We start from the raw sequence: 16,113 nt of genomic DNA on the forward strand, positions 1-16,113 counted from the left end.
CTGGAATATTCCTGAGAGCGTGGTAAGCACCATACTAACAGAAACGAAACACTTGACCCTCGATCCAATTGACTACACCTGCTGTCTATTACCCTAATGAACACATACCTAGCAAATTTGGTGGTTTCACGCAAAAAGTTTCACAGCCGCTGACACAGAGGGCGTTGGTTATGGTTCGTTGTTCTGTTCTAATGTTTCAGCTATTTTTATGTAACTGATAATGCGACAAGCATACGCCGAAGTAGACTGTAGATCGTGATCGAGCGATGTCTTCTATGCATTCGGCCAGTTACATCTTACGCCTACAGGTGGACAATGGACACGACACAGCTTAGACATGTTTGTGTTTGCCAGAAGAAAAAATAACAACATACTGTTGCTAATGTGTTTATTTACCAACAGGAGGACCGGTTTGTTGCGTGGCGAAGATCTGGGAAAAGACAAAAATGATTGAAATTAATAGCTTGTGTTGAAATTGCACTTACAAATACAGAATACCTGACTTTGCATGTTGAAGGATCAGAAAAATAACGTGTCATGGGTGGAAATGATTAGATACCTGTCTTTTGGTATGGTGCGTGCGTGCGTGTGTGCGTGCGTGTGTGTGTGCGTATGATTCTGTCTTTATGTATTTCTCGTGATTGACGTTTCTATAAGATGACGTCGCGAAACGCTGTAACTTCAATTAAGGGCGTTATATACAGTATAGTACGTTATAGAACTATTTGCGGCGGTGAGTTAGCCTAATGGATAAAGCACCCGCTCGTCACGCTGAAGACCCAGGTTCGATTCTCCACACGGGTACAGCGTGTCAAACCCATTCCTGGTGTCCCCCGCTGTTATATTGCTCGATTATTGCTAAAAGCGGTGTGAAACCATACTTTTCTCTACTCGTTGCACAGGGTACGAACAAATTATATTTTTTAATCTTGTGTTATGAAATTGTTTGTACAAAGACCTCAAAATTGTAAATATGGACTTTTCTAACTTAAACACAATGAATTGTTTCGTTTGTCACTTCTGTTTTAAAAAAGGTCCAAATGCCTCCTTGTTCGGAGCGCAAGGATGACCTACCCTCTTGTACTCGGTGATGAATTCCGCTCGGCTGACCTCGCCATCACCTGAAAAGATGATGACAAGGGTTTGTTTGGCTTTTCTATTTCTAAACCTGATTCTGTGGGGACGGTAGGGTAACTTAAATGAATGGGTTGATGAAGATCTGTTCACCGTGAGGGCACGTGTTCACAGTAAAGGTCAAGGTTCATTACCGTTGGTGTCCAACACGGTGAGGACGCTGTTTAATTCGGCCCCCTGGAGGTCATCGTCCTTGTCGGCGTCGAAAGGCTGGAAAACCTTTTCAGCAAAGGCTTTCGTCACATTATTAACACTCATATACTCGGCCACTGTCAGATTGCCATCCTCTGAAAGTAAAAGACATATTCTATTTAATGATATTCAATAACAAAAAATATAACTATCTGAAGCTATGCTGTGAGTGTATGCAATTTAGTTCATACATACACCCGTTATTAAAATTCACTATCCTTTTTTCACAATGGTGGCTTGTCGTTTTCTAGATCTGATATCAGTGATTTCGACTTGGTATCGTTTCTGTTGCCCGTTAGTTTAAGTCTTCAAAGAATCTCTGAACGAAACCTACTGTTGAGATCAAGTTGGGCAAAAATCTTCCTAAACTCGGACACATCCAGAATGCCATTATCATCGGCATCGATGCTGTCGAAGGCTTCCTTGAGACCTGTCGCCAAATCCGGTGCATATCTAAAAGAAATTGAACAGTAAACAGCTTAATTAGCATTTCGACACCTTCATGGACAGTAAACAACACTTTTAGAATACTGACACCTACATGGGCAGTAAACAACACTTTTAGAATACTGACAACTACATGGGCAGTAAACAACACTTTTAGAATACTGACACCTACGTGGGCAGTAAACAACACTTTTACGCTGACACCTGTACAAGCTGCAGTGAACAACAGTAACAGACATCGACACAAACAAACAAACATAGATTTCTATGTGAAACATCCTTTCATGTCCGTTTGATTTCAGTCATACTCCTTTGGAATTAAGCAATTTCGACGCGCATCAATTTATTCATGTGCTTCGGGTATATCGTCGAAATGCCCATACCATTCTAAATGATATGAGATCTATAATTAAAATTATTTGTAATTATATCAAATATTACTGTTCCAGATAATGAGGATTGCTCATCAAGGCATGAACATCGGATGAAAATGCTTCTGCTTAGGGTATATCGTCGAAATGTCCTATCGGCGTACCATTCTAAATGATACTACAGCCAACTGCGAAATAACGAAGATGGATATCACGAGTATTTGCCAACATAGATCAAATCCCAAGCTGGTGTTGAACTTTAATGTTAACAGAGTGAGTGAGTACGGTTTTACGCCGCTGTTATCACCGCCCCTAATGCTAAAAGAAATATCAAATATATTTATGACGTACAACGATCTGGTGGTGTGTCTTTGGAGTTCGATATATCCAGAGTTACTTTGCTCAGAATTGTTTACACTTGATAGTCGACCATAAACGTTGATCCTCTATACTATTAAGTTTGTTTTGTTAAGAAATAAGAACAAGTGCAAGCTCTACACACAAATCCTTTGTATAGAAATATTATATGTATAAAAATGTCTCAACATGTTTTGTGATCGACAAATTGTTAAAGAAATTACCAGCGGCTTTTCTTCTAGAAATATTCGACAGAATGAGTTTAATCCAGGAACGTCAAAAATACGTTTCGCCGCAACTGAAATGTGCTTTGCTTTTGTAAATCGAATTAATGTCTGGCTATCGATATATATCATAGAGATCGATCATCGTTTAATGAATATCGATCGATTATCGATAAATATCGGAGAAATATTTATGAACAAAGCGACGGAAATTTTTAATAAATCAATACATGTCACACCAGTGGTGAATGGTGACATATTAAGCCTTGGATTATCAACAAAAACGCCGTCCTCAACATACTTAAGGAGCAGTCTATGAATATAGACTTAACTTTGTGTATTTTCTGTGTAAACTTAAACATTATTTCATCACAATAATTCATTTACGATATTTTCGATTACACAGTTTCCTTATCGCTAATCGTCAATAATAATTCCCATCGACGATATTTCCAATTATCGATTTTTAGCCAGTTCTAGTCTTCTCACACAACAGGAACTTACGTTGGGGTGGTTGTGGCGCTTAGAGCACCGTAAGCGAAAGTCAGCACAAGAAGGCAAATCATCCTGGAAATCAAAGAAATGCAAAGTAAACAAAACGAATGTTCTCTGAAACACAATCAAATGTATCTAAAGAAAAGATGACCTTTTTCAAAAGTTTGATATTTTTAGGATAACAAATACCTGTATACACGTTGTGTTAGTTTGAACACTATTTCAGTGACGTAATGGATCGTCAGTTTGACGTTTGAGGAAGGTTAACAGCTATTGTAAATCTCCCTATATGTTGAAGACAAACATTGAGTGAGTGAGTATAGTTTTACGCCTTTTAGCAATATTCCAGCTATATGGCGGCGGTCTGTAAATAATCGAGTCTGGATCAGACAATCCAGTGATCAACAGCATGAGCATCGATCTACGCAACTGTGATACGATGACTCGTGTCAACCAAGTCAGCGAGGCTGACCACCCGATCCAGTTAGTCGCCTCTTACCACAAGAATAGGGCCGTTGAGGATGGATTCTAACGCGGATCTTTACGGGTGACAATCCTTGAAACAACAGGGGAGAAATTCAAGGATTCGAACCTACGATCATTGAATTCTGGCACGCTAAAGGGAAATAACTTCGCATGACGCATTGGCCGCTCTTTCCCTCGTATACAGTATATGTAAAGCTGCTTACAGAACGCAAGCGCTGACGTAAGTTTGTATGTTTATCTTCAAAAACTGTGTTCCACGTGATATATAGCTCGTGTGAGATCTAACAGTAAATGTTGTACAATACCCTGACAAAGCTATGACGTCTTGAACTTGATGACGTCACAATGCTATGACATCGCTGTACTGCAAGTCTAATGGTCGTACCGTGTTCAGAGATGTACATTTTTCATTTAAAACTAAAGAGTGAATTTTGATGATAAATAGAATCTCGCCCTGTGTCTTCTGATATCAAATATATCAAAACTCGTTGATAAAAGTAAAAATATCCTCGGCAAGCCTCAGATAACAAACTCGTGGCGACATAGTTGATACCAAGACACTCGGGTGAGATTCTCTATATGTTGATGTTAACACATCGATGCAAATTTGGTATTTGGTAAAATCGAAGTATCAGTTCAGTTATAATTAAATATTATCACCTTTGTTGCAAGTAATCTACTTAACAGGTTACATCACGAAAGCTCCATATCCACTAAATATAGTCAAAAGAACATTGGGATCATGTACTAAATGTGCAATGTTAAAATTATTGTTATCATTCTGCAGATGAATGGCAGGACTATTTTGCCAAAAAGCCAAGTGCCCGAACAATAAACAACATAAAATCATACCGAGACATAATGATAACCTTTGTATTTGTAGAAATTGAAAACACTGTTAAACATTAAAACACCTGTGACCGTTTCTCTGGATATGAGCATGCTGTCAATATGACTTACCCGAGTAACGTGCAACAGAAGTGCAGCAAGAACAACGAAATGCAGGTGCTCTTATTGACCTATCCCAAAGACGAACCTGCCATGTGACCATGATAAGATGAACCAATCTTAGAAAAGACAAGCTGGCATCTCCCATAAGCATACTTTGCACAAGTGATCCTTATCGGAGTATCCGAAGAATATATTACAACATATATACAGGTATTTACCTCGAGAGTTGTGCAAATATTATCGCCGTATTGGTGTAGTGATAAATATGGATCTTAATTTAATAATTATATAATGGTTGAAATGCTTGACATGCTTTCTTCTCTGTGTCTGAAGAAATGGTATCAATTCCAATAACTTGCCAGCAATGTAAAGTCTTAGTATAAAGTCTTGAAATACAATTACGACGTTTCTATCCGGTGAGACAGATTACATCATTCCAACGCCTCCGCTGTGTGTCATCATTCTGGCAGAGAGGCTCTAAATCATAGTACAGATGTTGGGATACATCCCCACAAGTCAGCTAGTCTGAGACTTGTGTTTAAACGAGCATATGGACATGCATAAAACTGTTAAAGAGCTCTGTAAGGCGGCTAGTAGAGCATTATGTGCTCTGTATATTAAATTTATTTGTGCTGGTGGTATGCATCCCTGGCTGTTTAAAGAGGATAACTGTCTCTTCGAACACAAGAATCCATCAGTGGGTCCACAACACTGTATTCATGATACACAACTACATGATGTTGTAACAATGACTAGGCGGCATTGGGGAGGCGATGGTCAGCCAACTTGCCCAGCCGCTGTCTCAGAGTCAAGTCCTGACCAACACAAAGCATTCTTTGTAAGGGCCGAATCCTGATCAGACTGCCTCGTGTCAGATGTGGAGTGGCCCCAATAAGAGTTGAAACGGGAAGATATGAAAATAAACCGCACAACGAGAGATTTTGTTTTAATTGCCAAACTGTAGTCGAGGATGAAACCCATGTTTTAATTTTATGTCCAGCTTTTAACTATATCAGAAAAGATCTTATGCAAAAATGTGCGCTTAATAACGTTCATTTTAAGGATTTATCATGCATTGAAAGGCTTTCATATGTTTTTACTTCTCCCGATGTAGTTTTTAGCGTTGCCAAAACCTGCCATGATATTTTAGTTAAAAGACCTGAAATTCTATATTACTAATTTACATGACCATTTTATATAGCTGCTTTTTGTAAATATATATTTTATAAATATTTTATTTCAATAATGCTTAAGATGTCTCTCATAAGTCGCTGAGCGACTGGTCGTAGCATATTTTATTTATATTGTATATGTATATGAAGTTATATATGTTGTTATATGTACTACGAGTGAGACTTTAGTAAACCTGTCTGTCTGTCTGTCTGTCGCATTTGCATTTGCGACAGATGTCTGGTCAGCTTGCAGTACCCCGCACCTCATCCACAATGCCATGCTTGGAACAGTGGCCAACCGGCCTTTGTCTAACTTTCTAATGACTCTATGATGGTGGCCATGATGACAATGGTCAAGCTGCGTTTATTTCATTTCTATTGACAGCAAGGTCATTATTGTGAGAGATATTCAATTTACATAACTCAGGGACACAGGACCAAAACCCGGATAGTAAACCATTGAAATGAATGTAAATACAGTAGGACATACATGCCATGATCGGATTTACGTATGTTTTCAGATATTTCCTAACTTCGGGCATATATTTCATATGAATCTATACCTTTGAAACATATGCTCATCGTACATTTTCGTATGCACAAGTACCCCGTTCATGTATGCCATGACCGGATTGTCAGGTATTTCCAAACATTAATTGCAAAACAGATACCCCGATAAATACATGATCATACAGTATTGCCGATGCATTCCTATGAATTTCAGTGGGTGCTGAAATTTCCGATTTCGTTCTAAGTTTACTCAGGTTGGAAACATATAAATTTACTTAGGTGGGGAAACATATTTAAATTTGCAAATGTTTACACACCTTAGATATTTATGTATCATACCGGATTTCAGGGGTATGTATATGAACGGTTCATACACCTTCATGTTACCTGTGCTCAAGCAAGATGATCATTTGTTTCCATCATGTGAAATTCTTGGTTCATGTAATTTCATTTTCACACATTTTAGTACGTTTGAAATCAACGTTCACGTGATCTCATTGTTCTTATCATTAAAAGAGCCTGACTAAGAAAGCAGTGTTACACAAGCTAACATGGCTTATTAAGCTGCACTCGCTCTTGCTACCAGTATCAGTTACGCTTTATCTCCTGTGTTGGCAAATCTTGTGAGTGGTGAACAAAAGGGCGATGAGCTTCCCCTTTGTCCTTGCAAGTGTCCCTAGCTGTCCCAACAGAATAGCACTTTATCTCTCTTGGACCACGGCTAAATACGCTACACGAACCAACTCGTAATTTCTTAAGTCTCTTCAGCTCTCGCATCAGTACTGTAAAATAGTTTTTGGCAGTACATAATTGGAATATTATTGCACTGCATGTAACCTTTCTTAATAGTCTCACAGTGCCTGAACCATGTTATTTCTCTTTCCGCTCAGCCTTTGCTGTAAAACGCCACACAAGAACTTAAGCTGTCCACATTTCTTTCATTAACACAAACGTTTACGATAACAAACAATGCATTATCAAATTATATATTCTGTGAGACATGAAATGAAAAATAGTTTTTATCGTATAGCGATTATGACCGGATAGCACAGCGTGTGCGTTCTCTGAGTATACCATTGGCATGTTGGACCTCCGTGCCTTTTGTGAAATTCGTCTGGATTGTCCTGTTTAAATTGACGATCCATAAACCTGTAACCCAGATTCCGAAAGCAAATGTCACACAAGTAAATGTGATGTTGCATTGCTATAATTTTCCATGTCGAAGAAGTCCTTCTCACAAGATATATATTCCGTTGTTTGGAGCAGGCCTATGACTATTACGCCCCAGTGTTGCTAAACATCTTGCAGACCTTTAACCTGACATAGACGCAGACCTCGCATGTTCAAGTTCAGATCTGAGAGGTGCCGAAAATATTGATTCCGACAAAATGCAATATCTCAGTGAGTTATTGTTTTCCTAAGTAAGTGGAGTGTTTTCTACAACATTGGAGATAATGGTATCGTTGTCCTTCTGATATTCCCCCGAACGGAAGCTCTACCCATTTAGGGTACAATGTGTATGTTACAAATTTGTAGGGAATAGTCTTAAGACTTTCTACTTTGACCAGGATTCTTCGAACTTGAAACAGTTGTTTGAGAAGATCAAGAGAGAAAGGGGTAATGTGCGATGTATCTGGCGGACGTATATGGCTAAAGTTCGAAGAATGTTGCTGTATAAATACAATAAAAGAAACACCGGTTAATGTGAGATTATTGTGAAAGATCGCCAAGATTATATGAAAGATCATAAACGTATCCAGATAAAAAGTACATGTCATTCATTCCCACACTATATCCCTTTATAGACACGAGACATGGTTGTTACAGGTAGGGCAACACTTTCTGCTATAGGTATCTGCCGGTTTCACGCTACATACATGTATTCAGATTATTGAGACAAGTAACGTCGCATGTTCTCCTCCATCACACATATAATTGTATAGATGTCTAGTGATTAGGGATAACGCTGCAGCAACTTATTGAAATTTACGATATACACTATCATCTGCAGTAGTGCTGCCATACCTAGCATCGCATTTATTACTCTCTTACATGAGGTGAAATATCACAGGGTTGTCATAGTAACGATAATTTGGCATACTATCTATTGTCTTATTCTTTTATCTACGATTAGAATTTAAATCAGTTTTGACGTGAGCATGTTAGGAGAACCTATAGGCCTTTGTAAAAGCGTGTTTCAAGCCACCTACATAAAAAGCCTTCATGATAAATATCTGCTAATCCATGGCACGATTCCAACCATATCATGAGCATGTGTTTGTGAATCATAATCAAATAGTGATGCTACAAGGCGTCCATACAACAACACATGGAAACGCACGAGAATTGCAATACGGCCCCTAAACCACTGATGCTCCGTGACCTGGAGACACATGTGATTGAGCGTATGTAGGGAGGGGTTGAAGACAAAAGACAAAATGGATAATATACTCGTGCTGTTATGCTTTTGAATTATAAGTAAACATTCGTTCTTGTCACGGCATAAATGTATACTTCCCAGTTTCAACCAAATGTACATTCGAAGGATATCGAAATCTAGGTTAAGCTATTTGAATCATATTTACATTTAAAGACCCAAACAATGGTCTGTTGTCCAAATATTTATGTTTTCCATATCTGGTCCCAATCTGTATCCAGAGACCATACAATAGTGTATTATATAGTGTCTGTTGTATCATAGTCACAGAACGATATTATTTCCCCTTCCGCCCAGCCCTTACTGTAATGCTTACTACCTGGGGTACGTATCTGTAGCACCTGTGCCGACAACGACCCCTTCAGCCTAAATTAAGCATATCTAAATATTCCCAGGTTCAGCGTCTGTTATAATCTGCAGGAAAACTCAGGGTTACAGCAGGGTTCGGGTTACAGACTAAACAAACCAAACACCTGTGGCTGGCGGGGACCAACATCTTCAGTAACATTTGCATCTGCCAACGCTTAATTTGCATGTGGTGAAGCAATACGCTAATGAGGCTTAGGGTCCTGTACCATGTTTGTGAAATATCTATGATGCCTTATATGAAGTCTACAATCTAAGCAAGTCTAGCTATGTATGACTTTAAGTGACTGCTTGAAGAAAAGCTCCTTTAGAATTTTATTTGGTAAACATTAGTATTTCACTGACTCAATCACAATGGAAAACACATAGCAGCCTATAATTCATTGTGACTATGATTAAGCCATCACTGTAAAACACAATTAAGGGTTATTTCCTTTGAGTTAACTGACAGGCTTTCGGTATCAAATATTTGGAACTTCCAGCCAAAGGTGATGTTATGCTGTCTGGAAATATGGCGTTTTTGTAATGCTTTGGTTGCACTTAATGATAAGTGATTGTTAAATGTACACATGATGTTTTCGAAGGATAATCTCAGTTGACGTAAAGACTTAATTTGCATGTGTTTTCCCCTACTCTTTCCACACCTATCCTTCAGTTTTTATGTTTGTGACATGATCTGCACACTGATAATTTAAAACAGGTATATAAATAATAACTCTTTGCAATCTTTACCCAATTTACTTTTCCATTTTTTTAGCAATTTTCAGTTTCTATTATTTCTGGAAATTTTGTACGGAGGTACATTTAATTAATAGTTTCACCCAATAACAGTAAAGCTACAGATAATGCGTTCTTTGGTAGATTTACAAGTTCACATTATATTCCATGATATTCGGATGCCAAAATGATTAACATTATTATATAATATATAACAAATCAGACAGCAAAAAGCAAAATAAAAACGCATGAGCAACATAAATGATGTCAGGTACATGTAGTAAGCTTTCAATAATTACAGAAACTGCTTAGTTATCTAACTTCACGAACTAATTGCAATCACTACAGTTTTCTATAATCTGCCCAAGAGATGGAATCAAAATAGGTGTACAGTATATTGCGTCGGGTAACTGAAATTTGAGAAACGACCGTATGGGACAACATCTGTATTCCGAATCAGAAAGCGGCCATCCCAAGTAGTGGTGTAACGATTCATCGATAGTATCGATGTTCAATACAAAACACATTTAGGCAATACATCAGGATATTAATATCGCAAGGGTCCGTGACACATCGATGTATCGCCACAAGAGACGATATATCCCGATAGTACTTAAGTACTACTTAAAGTTGTAAGGAGTATTGCATTAGGAATAGGAAGGGAGTCTCTGAAATTCTTCTGAAATTTTCAAACGAAGTGAACCTTGTAGGAATTTGTTTGTATCTGTTACACGAACAAAGGAGATGGTGTAGAAGTGATAAAGTGTGAACATTTTTCAAACTCTGTGAACTGTACAATACTTGTATTCAAGCAATTGAAATCTGTTTTAGTGGTTTGACAAATAACACCATTTATTCACAACTATGAATGATGTCTTAGGTTTGTTAAGAAAAAGAACAAAGATAAGATACAATTTCGACAGCATACCTAAGACTTTATTTCAGTGATTCTGAATTCTGATATAAAATACATTGAATTGTTTGTGAAAGAATTGGTGTAGAAACACAACTTCCCAAAGGAAACTTTAGTTTCAAATTTAATTTGAGACGTGCTGAACATGTTTGACTGTACCTTCTTCAACATGAAATGCCGAAATTTTATGAGATTAACAGTTCTTTAAGTCTGTGACTATAAACTTTAACTCACTCACTCATGATATATCGTCTCGGCTCATTAAACTGGTATCAGGATATATCGTCTCTCCACTTAGGCTACGAAGTATGTGCATATTTACACATTTACAACAGTAATTTACATCATTAATACATTGTAATCATCTTTTTTGAAAGTATAGATAATGAAATGTGTGCAGCTATGATCATGAGGAAGATGACTGATGCAAGTGTGCACTAACATTAGGGACCTACCGGTTCATGTCTGTGTGAACACACCTGTCTGCGTTTTATTGCAATAAGCAGTATCTCCTTGTATGTCATATATAAGAAGTGTACCTAAGGTTACATTATTTAAACTATAATGTAAGTTCCATTTAAAAAGTATAAACGGTATTACCTACTGATCAGAAAGGCTTATCAGTACCCAACCGCCACCACCCCACCCTAGGCCTACCCCATCCCACACCCTCTCCCTCTCACAAACATGCACACACACACTCCCTAACATACATATCGCTCTGGCCCATAAACCCAATATTTGAACCTTTTCAACAGACATCATGTGTATGTCAAGAAAGGCAGGCACGTTAATAGTTGTGCTCAGTCATGGGTATCACCTCACCATGTGTTTCTAATTTTCTCAGTACATTATCGTTTGGTCGGACGCGCTAACGAACTCTATGTGACAGTTACATTACAGAATCATTGAAATACATGTTAAAGTAGTGTTAATCTTGTAACACTATATTTACCCATTACCAACCATTTACGCGTGCACTAAATATATGACAAACCTAACTCTGGTCATACGAGATTTCAAAGGTATTAAAAGGCATGTCCTACAATCACAGCATTTACATATGTTACACATGCTAGAAAACACATGGAAACAATGGCCAGATTTACACACCTGTGAAATATATGTAAATACAGAGTTGGTTTTTTTTGGGGGTTGTTCCCAAGATTACAATATTGCAGATATACCAAGCCGTGATACGTACGGCTTAAAGTAATATGGCTACATGATGTACAGGTGAGATATTTTTGTAATAATATATTAATGACATGCATAATTCATTAAATTGATAATGTACAGATGTACAGGTGAGATATTTTTGTATTAATATATTTATAAACATGCATAATTCATTAAATAGATAATGTACCGATAATGTCAGGTACAAGTCAATACAGTTCAAGTCATCTAAGTACTGGGGAGAGAAGGCTCCATTTATGATGGAAATTATTTATTTTATCATTTTTAGCTGATATATGTTTTTCCACAAAGAATATTTCTTTTAGAGTTTTTATATAGAAAGTTAGATTTGGAAGCATATTTTTAATACAGCATACGTGAATATGTCTCTTTGCAGCAATGATGATGTGATTTAGTAATCTATTTTCATGTTGAGTACCAAACCAAATCATGTTATTTGATAATTTCAACGGATGTGGATAATAATTGTTAAGCCAAATTTGTAGGTTTATCCAAGTACATTCCCAGTACACATGACACACACTCTCATTTACATCTTTGCAAAAACAACACAAACTGTTGTCAATTTTTTTCATTTTGACCAATTCCTTTTTTGTGTAAATAATACCTTGTAGAAATCTATATTGAAAGTCTATAAGCTTTGTATCTTGCAATCCCTTTCTATATACTGTAAATATATTTTCCAATCAAAGTCAGATAGTAAACCATTCTCATCACATATATCCCTAATATTCATAGTCCCTTTCTCTGCCCACTTCTTTATAAAATATTTAGAGTTTTTGAGGTTGTGATTGAACCATAGTGGTTGGGATAAAATTTGATTAATGTTTTTTGGATCAACATAATGTTGTTTGTGAAATAGTTTCAGAGTTGAGTGTTCGTTTATTTTAACACCCCTTAAAACGTGTGTAAATCTGCCGGCCAGATGATACGTAGATTTCAAACGTTCATATGGCCGCCGGATGAAACGTATATTTTCTAACGTTAGTAAATTTGGGTAATACAGTCATTTTGTGTGAAACAAATGACCCATACATATTTCTCACTTAATGAAAGCCAGCCACCCGGAGCAATGAAGACTGGTCACTTTGGACGACTATGTGAGGCGTGTGACTGAGTCCATTGTTACGTGTGTACCCGTGAAGATCAGGGTTGGAATTGATCTTCAGTAACCCATGCTTGTCGTAAGAGGCGAATAACGGGATTGGGTGGTCAGGCGTAGATCGATACTCATGCTTTTGATCAATGGATTGTATGTTCCAGACTCGATTATTTACAGACCGCCAACATATACCTGCAATATTGCGGCGTTAAACAACAACCAACCAACCAATGTTACGTGTGTATTGGGAAAGTGATACTGTATTGTCCTGCATCTGTCGTATTTTGACGTGGTACTAAAAACGGTAAATTGAAGTAAGGATATAATTATGTGAGTGAGTGAGTTTAGTTTACGCCGCACTCAGCAATATTCCAGCTATATGGCGGCGGTCTGTAAATAATCGACTCTGGACCAGACCGTCCAGTGATCAACAGCATGAGCATCGATCTGCGCAATTGGGAACCGATGACATGTGTCAACCAAGCCAGCGAGCCTGACCACCTCATCCCGTTAGTCGTCTACAGTGGATTACTGTAGATCAATTCTAACCCGGATCTTCACGGGTCTATATAATTGTGTAAATCTAAAGGCAAGTGGTAGTCCGCGTTTTCTTCAAAGTTAACTTTACAGGTAAATCCAATGTTCAACTGAACGATTATCGTAGAGGGGAGCTGTTTTTCGTATCAACAGCATAACTCCTAATTTATTCAGTATTATAGTGTACCAGTACATTGCTGACCTAAAATTACATATTTGGCTTTAATTTCAAAGGCAACAACTTCATAGGAGGCAAGGTTTGTTTTTGGTGCTAGAGCTTTTATTTCGTACTTCTATTTATACACTGCAAAGAAAGGACTGATGTCTACAATTTTCACAGAAACTATTGCCTACTTATGTAAGCATGCAGGGATAAAAGGGACTGTGAATGGTGCTATCTGCTTCCGCTTTTTTGTCTTCTTCTTCTTCATCTCCGTTTCCACTCCTCTTCTTCTTCTCTTCGTCTTCTTCTCCTGTTTTCTTGGTTACATGGTGATGAGGCATAAGTGAACACTACTTGACTAAGTATTAATCAGAATTTTCAAAATGGATAATGAATTGCACATGAAGCATTTGTTTTTTATTATTGTGCAAAGGTTTATATTCTGGGTGAATAGCAATCCACATGTGAATATTTTTGCTTAGTACGAGTACTTTGAGCAGTTCCAATGGGTTTCACTAAACGCAATTTTTATTGGTAACGCTAACAGTAGATATGACGCATGATAGTTACATGTCCTTCGCCAGGTGTACGTTACTATAAATCTGAAAGATAAGCGTCTGAAGACCAATCCCATGTCTGAAAGCATGACACGAGACGCTGATAAGATATACATCGACGAAAGTAAGACTTCACTGAGAACTTCTGTATGTTTCCTATAATAAGTGCCCTTGCCTCAGTAGACAGGACTTTCACTGACCTTAAAGATAAGTGCATAAGTGTCATCGACCTCTGTCACAAAGGTCAAGATTAGATGAAACAGGGTAGAGGTTAAAGCATACATGCTGTTGCGTACAAGCGGACGTCGACGGGCGTGTGATACGCAATAGCGCGATCGAAACAAAATACTGACACTCTTCCGTGAATCAGACTCCAACGTCCGAGTTCATCTGTATCAGCACAAAATCCACAGAAAGCCATAATCAGCAATGGACCCAGACTTTTAACCGCTTGACTGACTGACTGAGTTTGGTTTTACGCCGCTTTTAGCAATATTCTAGCAACATCACGGCGGGGGACATCAGAAATGGGCTTCACACATTGTGCCCATGTGGGGATTCGAACCCTGGTCTTCGGCTTGACGAGCCAACGCTTTAACCATTAGGCTACCCCACCGCCCCTTTAACCGCTTGAACACGTCTGGGACATAATAGGGTGGTCGTGTGCATCAACAAGCTGTTGACCTCGGTAGTGCGCTTCATGAGGAGTGGGACAGACTCCTCCATATTTCCACTAGGAAATTCATACCCAGTTTATTTCGTCACATAAATGAATGTTTGAGAAATCGTGTGCGTATTGCGTACTATATTCTGTCTTTTAAATCTTATCCATATCGTCCTTCTGTCGGTGGTTATGATACCTACGACCCGTGAAGATCCGGGGTAGAATAGGTCTTCAGCAACCCATTCTTGTCATAAAAGGCGACTATGCTTGTCGTAAAAGGCGACTTACGGGATCGGATGGTCAGGCTCGCTGACTTGGTTGACACATGTCATCGGTTCCCAATTGCGCAGATCGATGCTGATGCTTTTGATCACTCGATTGTCTGGTCCAAACTCGATTATTTACAGACCGCCGCCATATAGTTGGAATATTGCTGAGTGCGGCGTAAAACTAAATTCACTCACTATGATACCTACTGCCATACGTCATAAACTTCTTCCTAATTTGTTAAATTCTGAAATTTTGAAGTATTTGCGATTACCCCCATACGTTTTTTAAGAGTATTTCGATATAACATGATAAATCACTCTACTAGACTCGATTGTTTACAGACCGCCGTTCAGATTTCTCACCACCATGTTGTGTTGAATGGAATGTCGTATCCTATTTGCGTAAGTCGACGCTCATGATATCAATCACTGGAGTGACCATCCTGCATCATTTAACGCCCACATTCTTATAACTGGAATATTCCTGAGAGCGTGGTAAGCATCATACTAACAGAAACGAAACACTTGATCCTCGATCCCATTGACTACACCTGCTGTCTATTACCCTAATGAACACATACCTAGCAAATTTGGTGGTTGCACGCAAAAAGTTTCACAGCCGCTGACACAGAGGGCGTTGGTTATGGTTCGTTGTTCTGTTCTAATGTTTCAGCTATTTTTATGTGTAACTGATAATGCGACAAGCATACGCCGAAGTAGACTGTAGATCGTGATCGAGCCATGTCTTCTATGCATTCGGCCATTTACATCTTACGCCTACAGGTGGACAATGGACACGACACAGCTTAGACATGTTTGTGTTTGCCAAAAGAAAAAATAACATTATAC

The 16,113-nt window shown here is 38.2% G+C and overlaps 1 protein-coding gene across 1 annotated transcript; it reads right to left on the reverse strand.

Annotated features, from left to right (window-relative positions):
* Positions 1 to 374: 374 nt before the first annotated feature.
* On the reverse strand, positions 375 to 4,784 carry LOC124278813 (centrin-2-like). The gene is made up of 6 exons (XM_046714584.1): positions 4,667 to 4,784; positions 3,230 to 3,292; positions 1,661 to 1,779; positions 1,269 to 1,421; positions 1,075 to 1,121; positions 375 to 430 (listed from the first exon to the last, which is right to left on the reverse strand). Exons 2-6 carry the CDS (start codon positions 3,289 to 3,291, stop codon positions 389 to 391), a joined length of 423 nt encoding a protein of 140 aa, XP_046570540.1. The 5' UTR covers position 3,292; positions 4,667 to 4,784; the 3' UTR covers positions 375 to 388.
* Between the last annotated feature and the right edge of the window lie 11,329 nt (positions 4,785 to 16,113).

The sequence above is a fragment of the Haliotis rubra genome, unplaced genomic scaffold (genome assembly GCF_003918875.1).
Source record: "Haliotis rubra isolate DU_JTF1 unplaced genomic scaffold, ASM391887v1 Scf242, whole genome shotgun sequence".
Taxonomy (NCBI): domain Eukaryota; kingdom Metazoa; phylum Mollusca; class Gastropoda; order Lepetellida; family Haliotidae; genus Haliotis; species Haliotis rubra.

Coding starts and splice junctions, on each gene's coding strand:
- LOC124278813 (XM_046714584.1), bottom strand. CDS start 3,291: ATGATTTGCCTTCTTGTGCTGACTTTCGCTTACGGTGCTCTAAGCGCC. Junction 1,780..3,229: donor AGCGCCACAACCACCCCAAC/GTAAGTTCCTGT, acceptor AATTTCTTTTAG/ATATGCACCGGATTTGGCGA. Junction 1,122..1,268: donor CACCGTGTTGGACACCAACG/GTAATGAACCTT, acceptor TCATCTTTTCAG/GTGATGGCGAGGTCAGCCGA.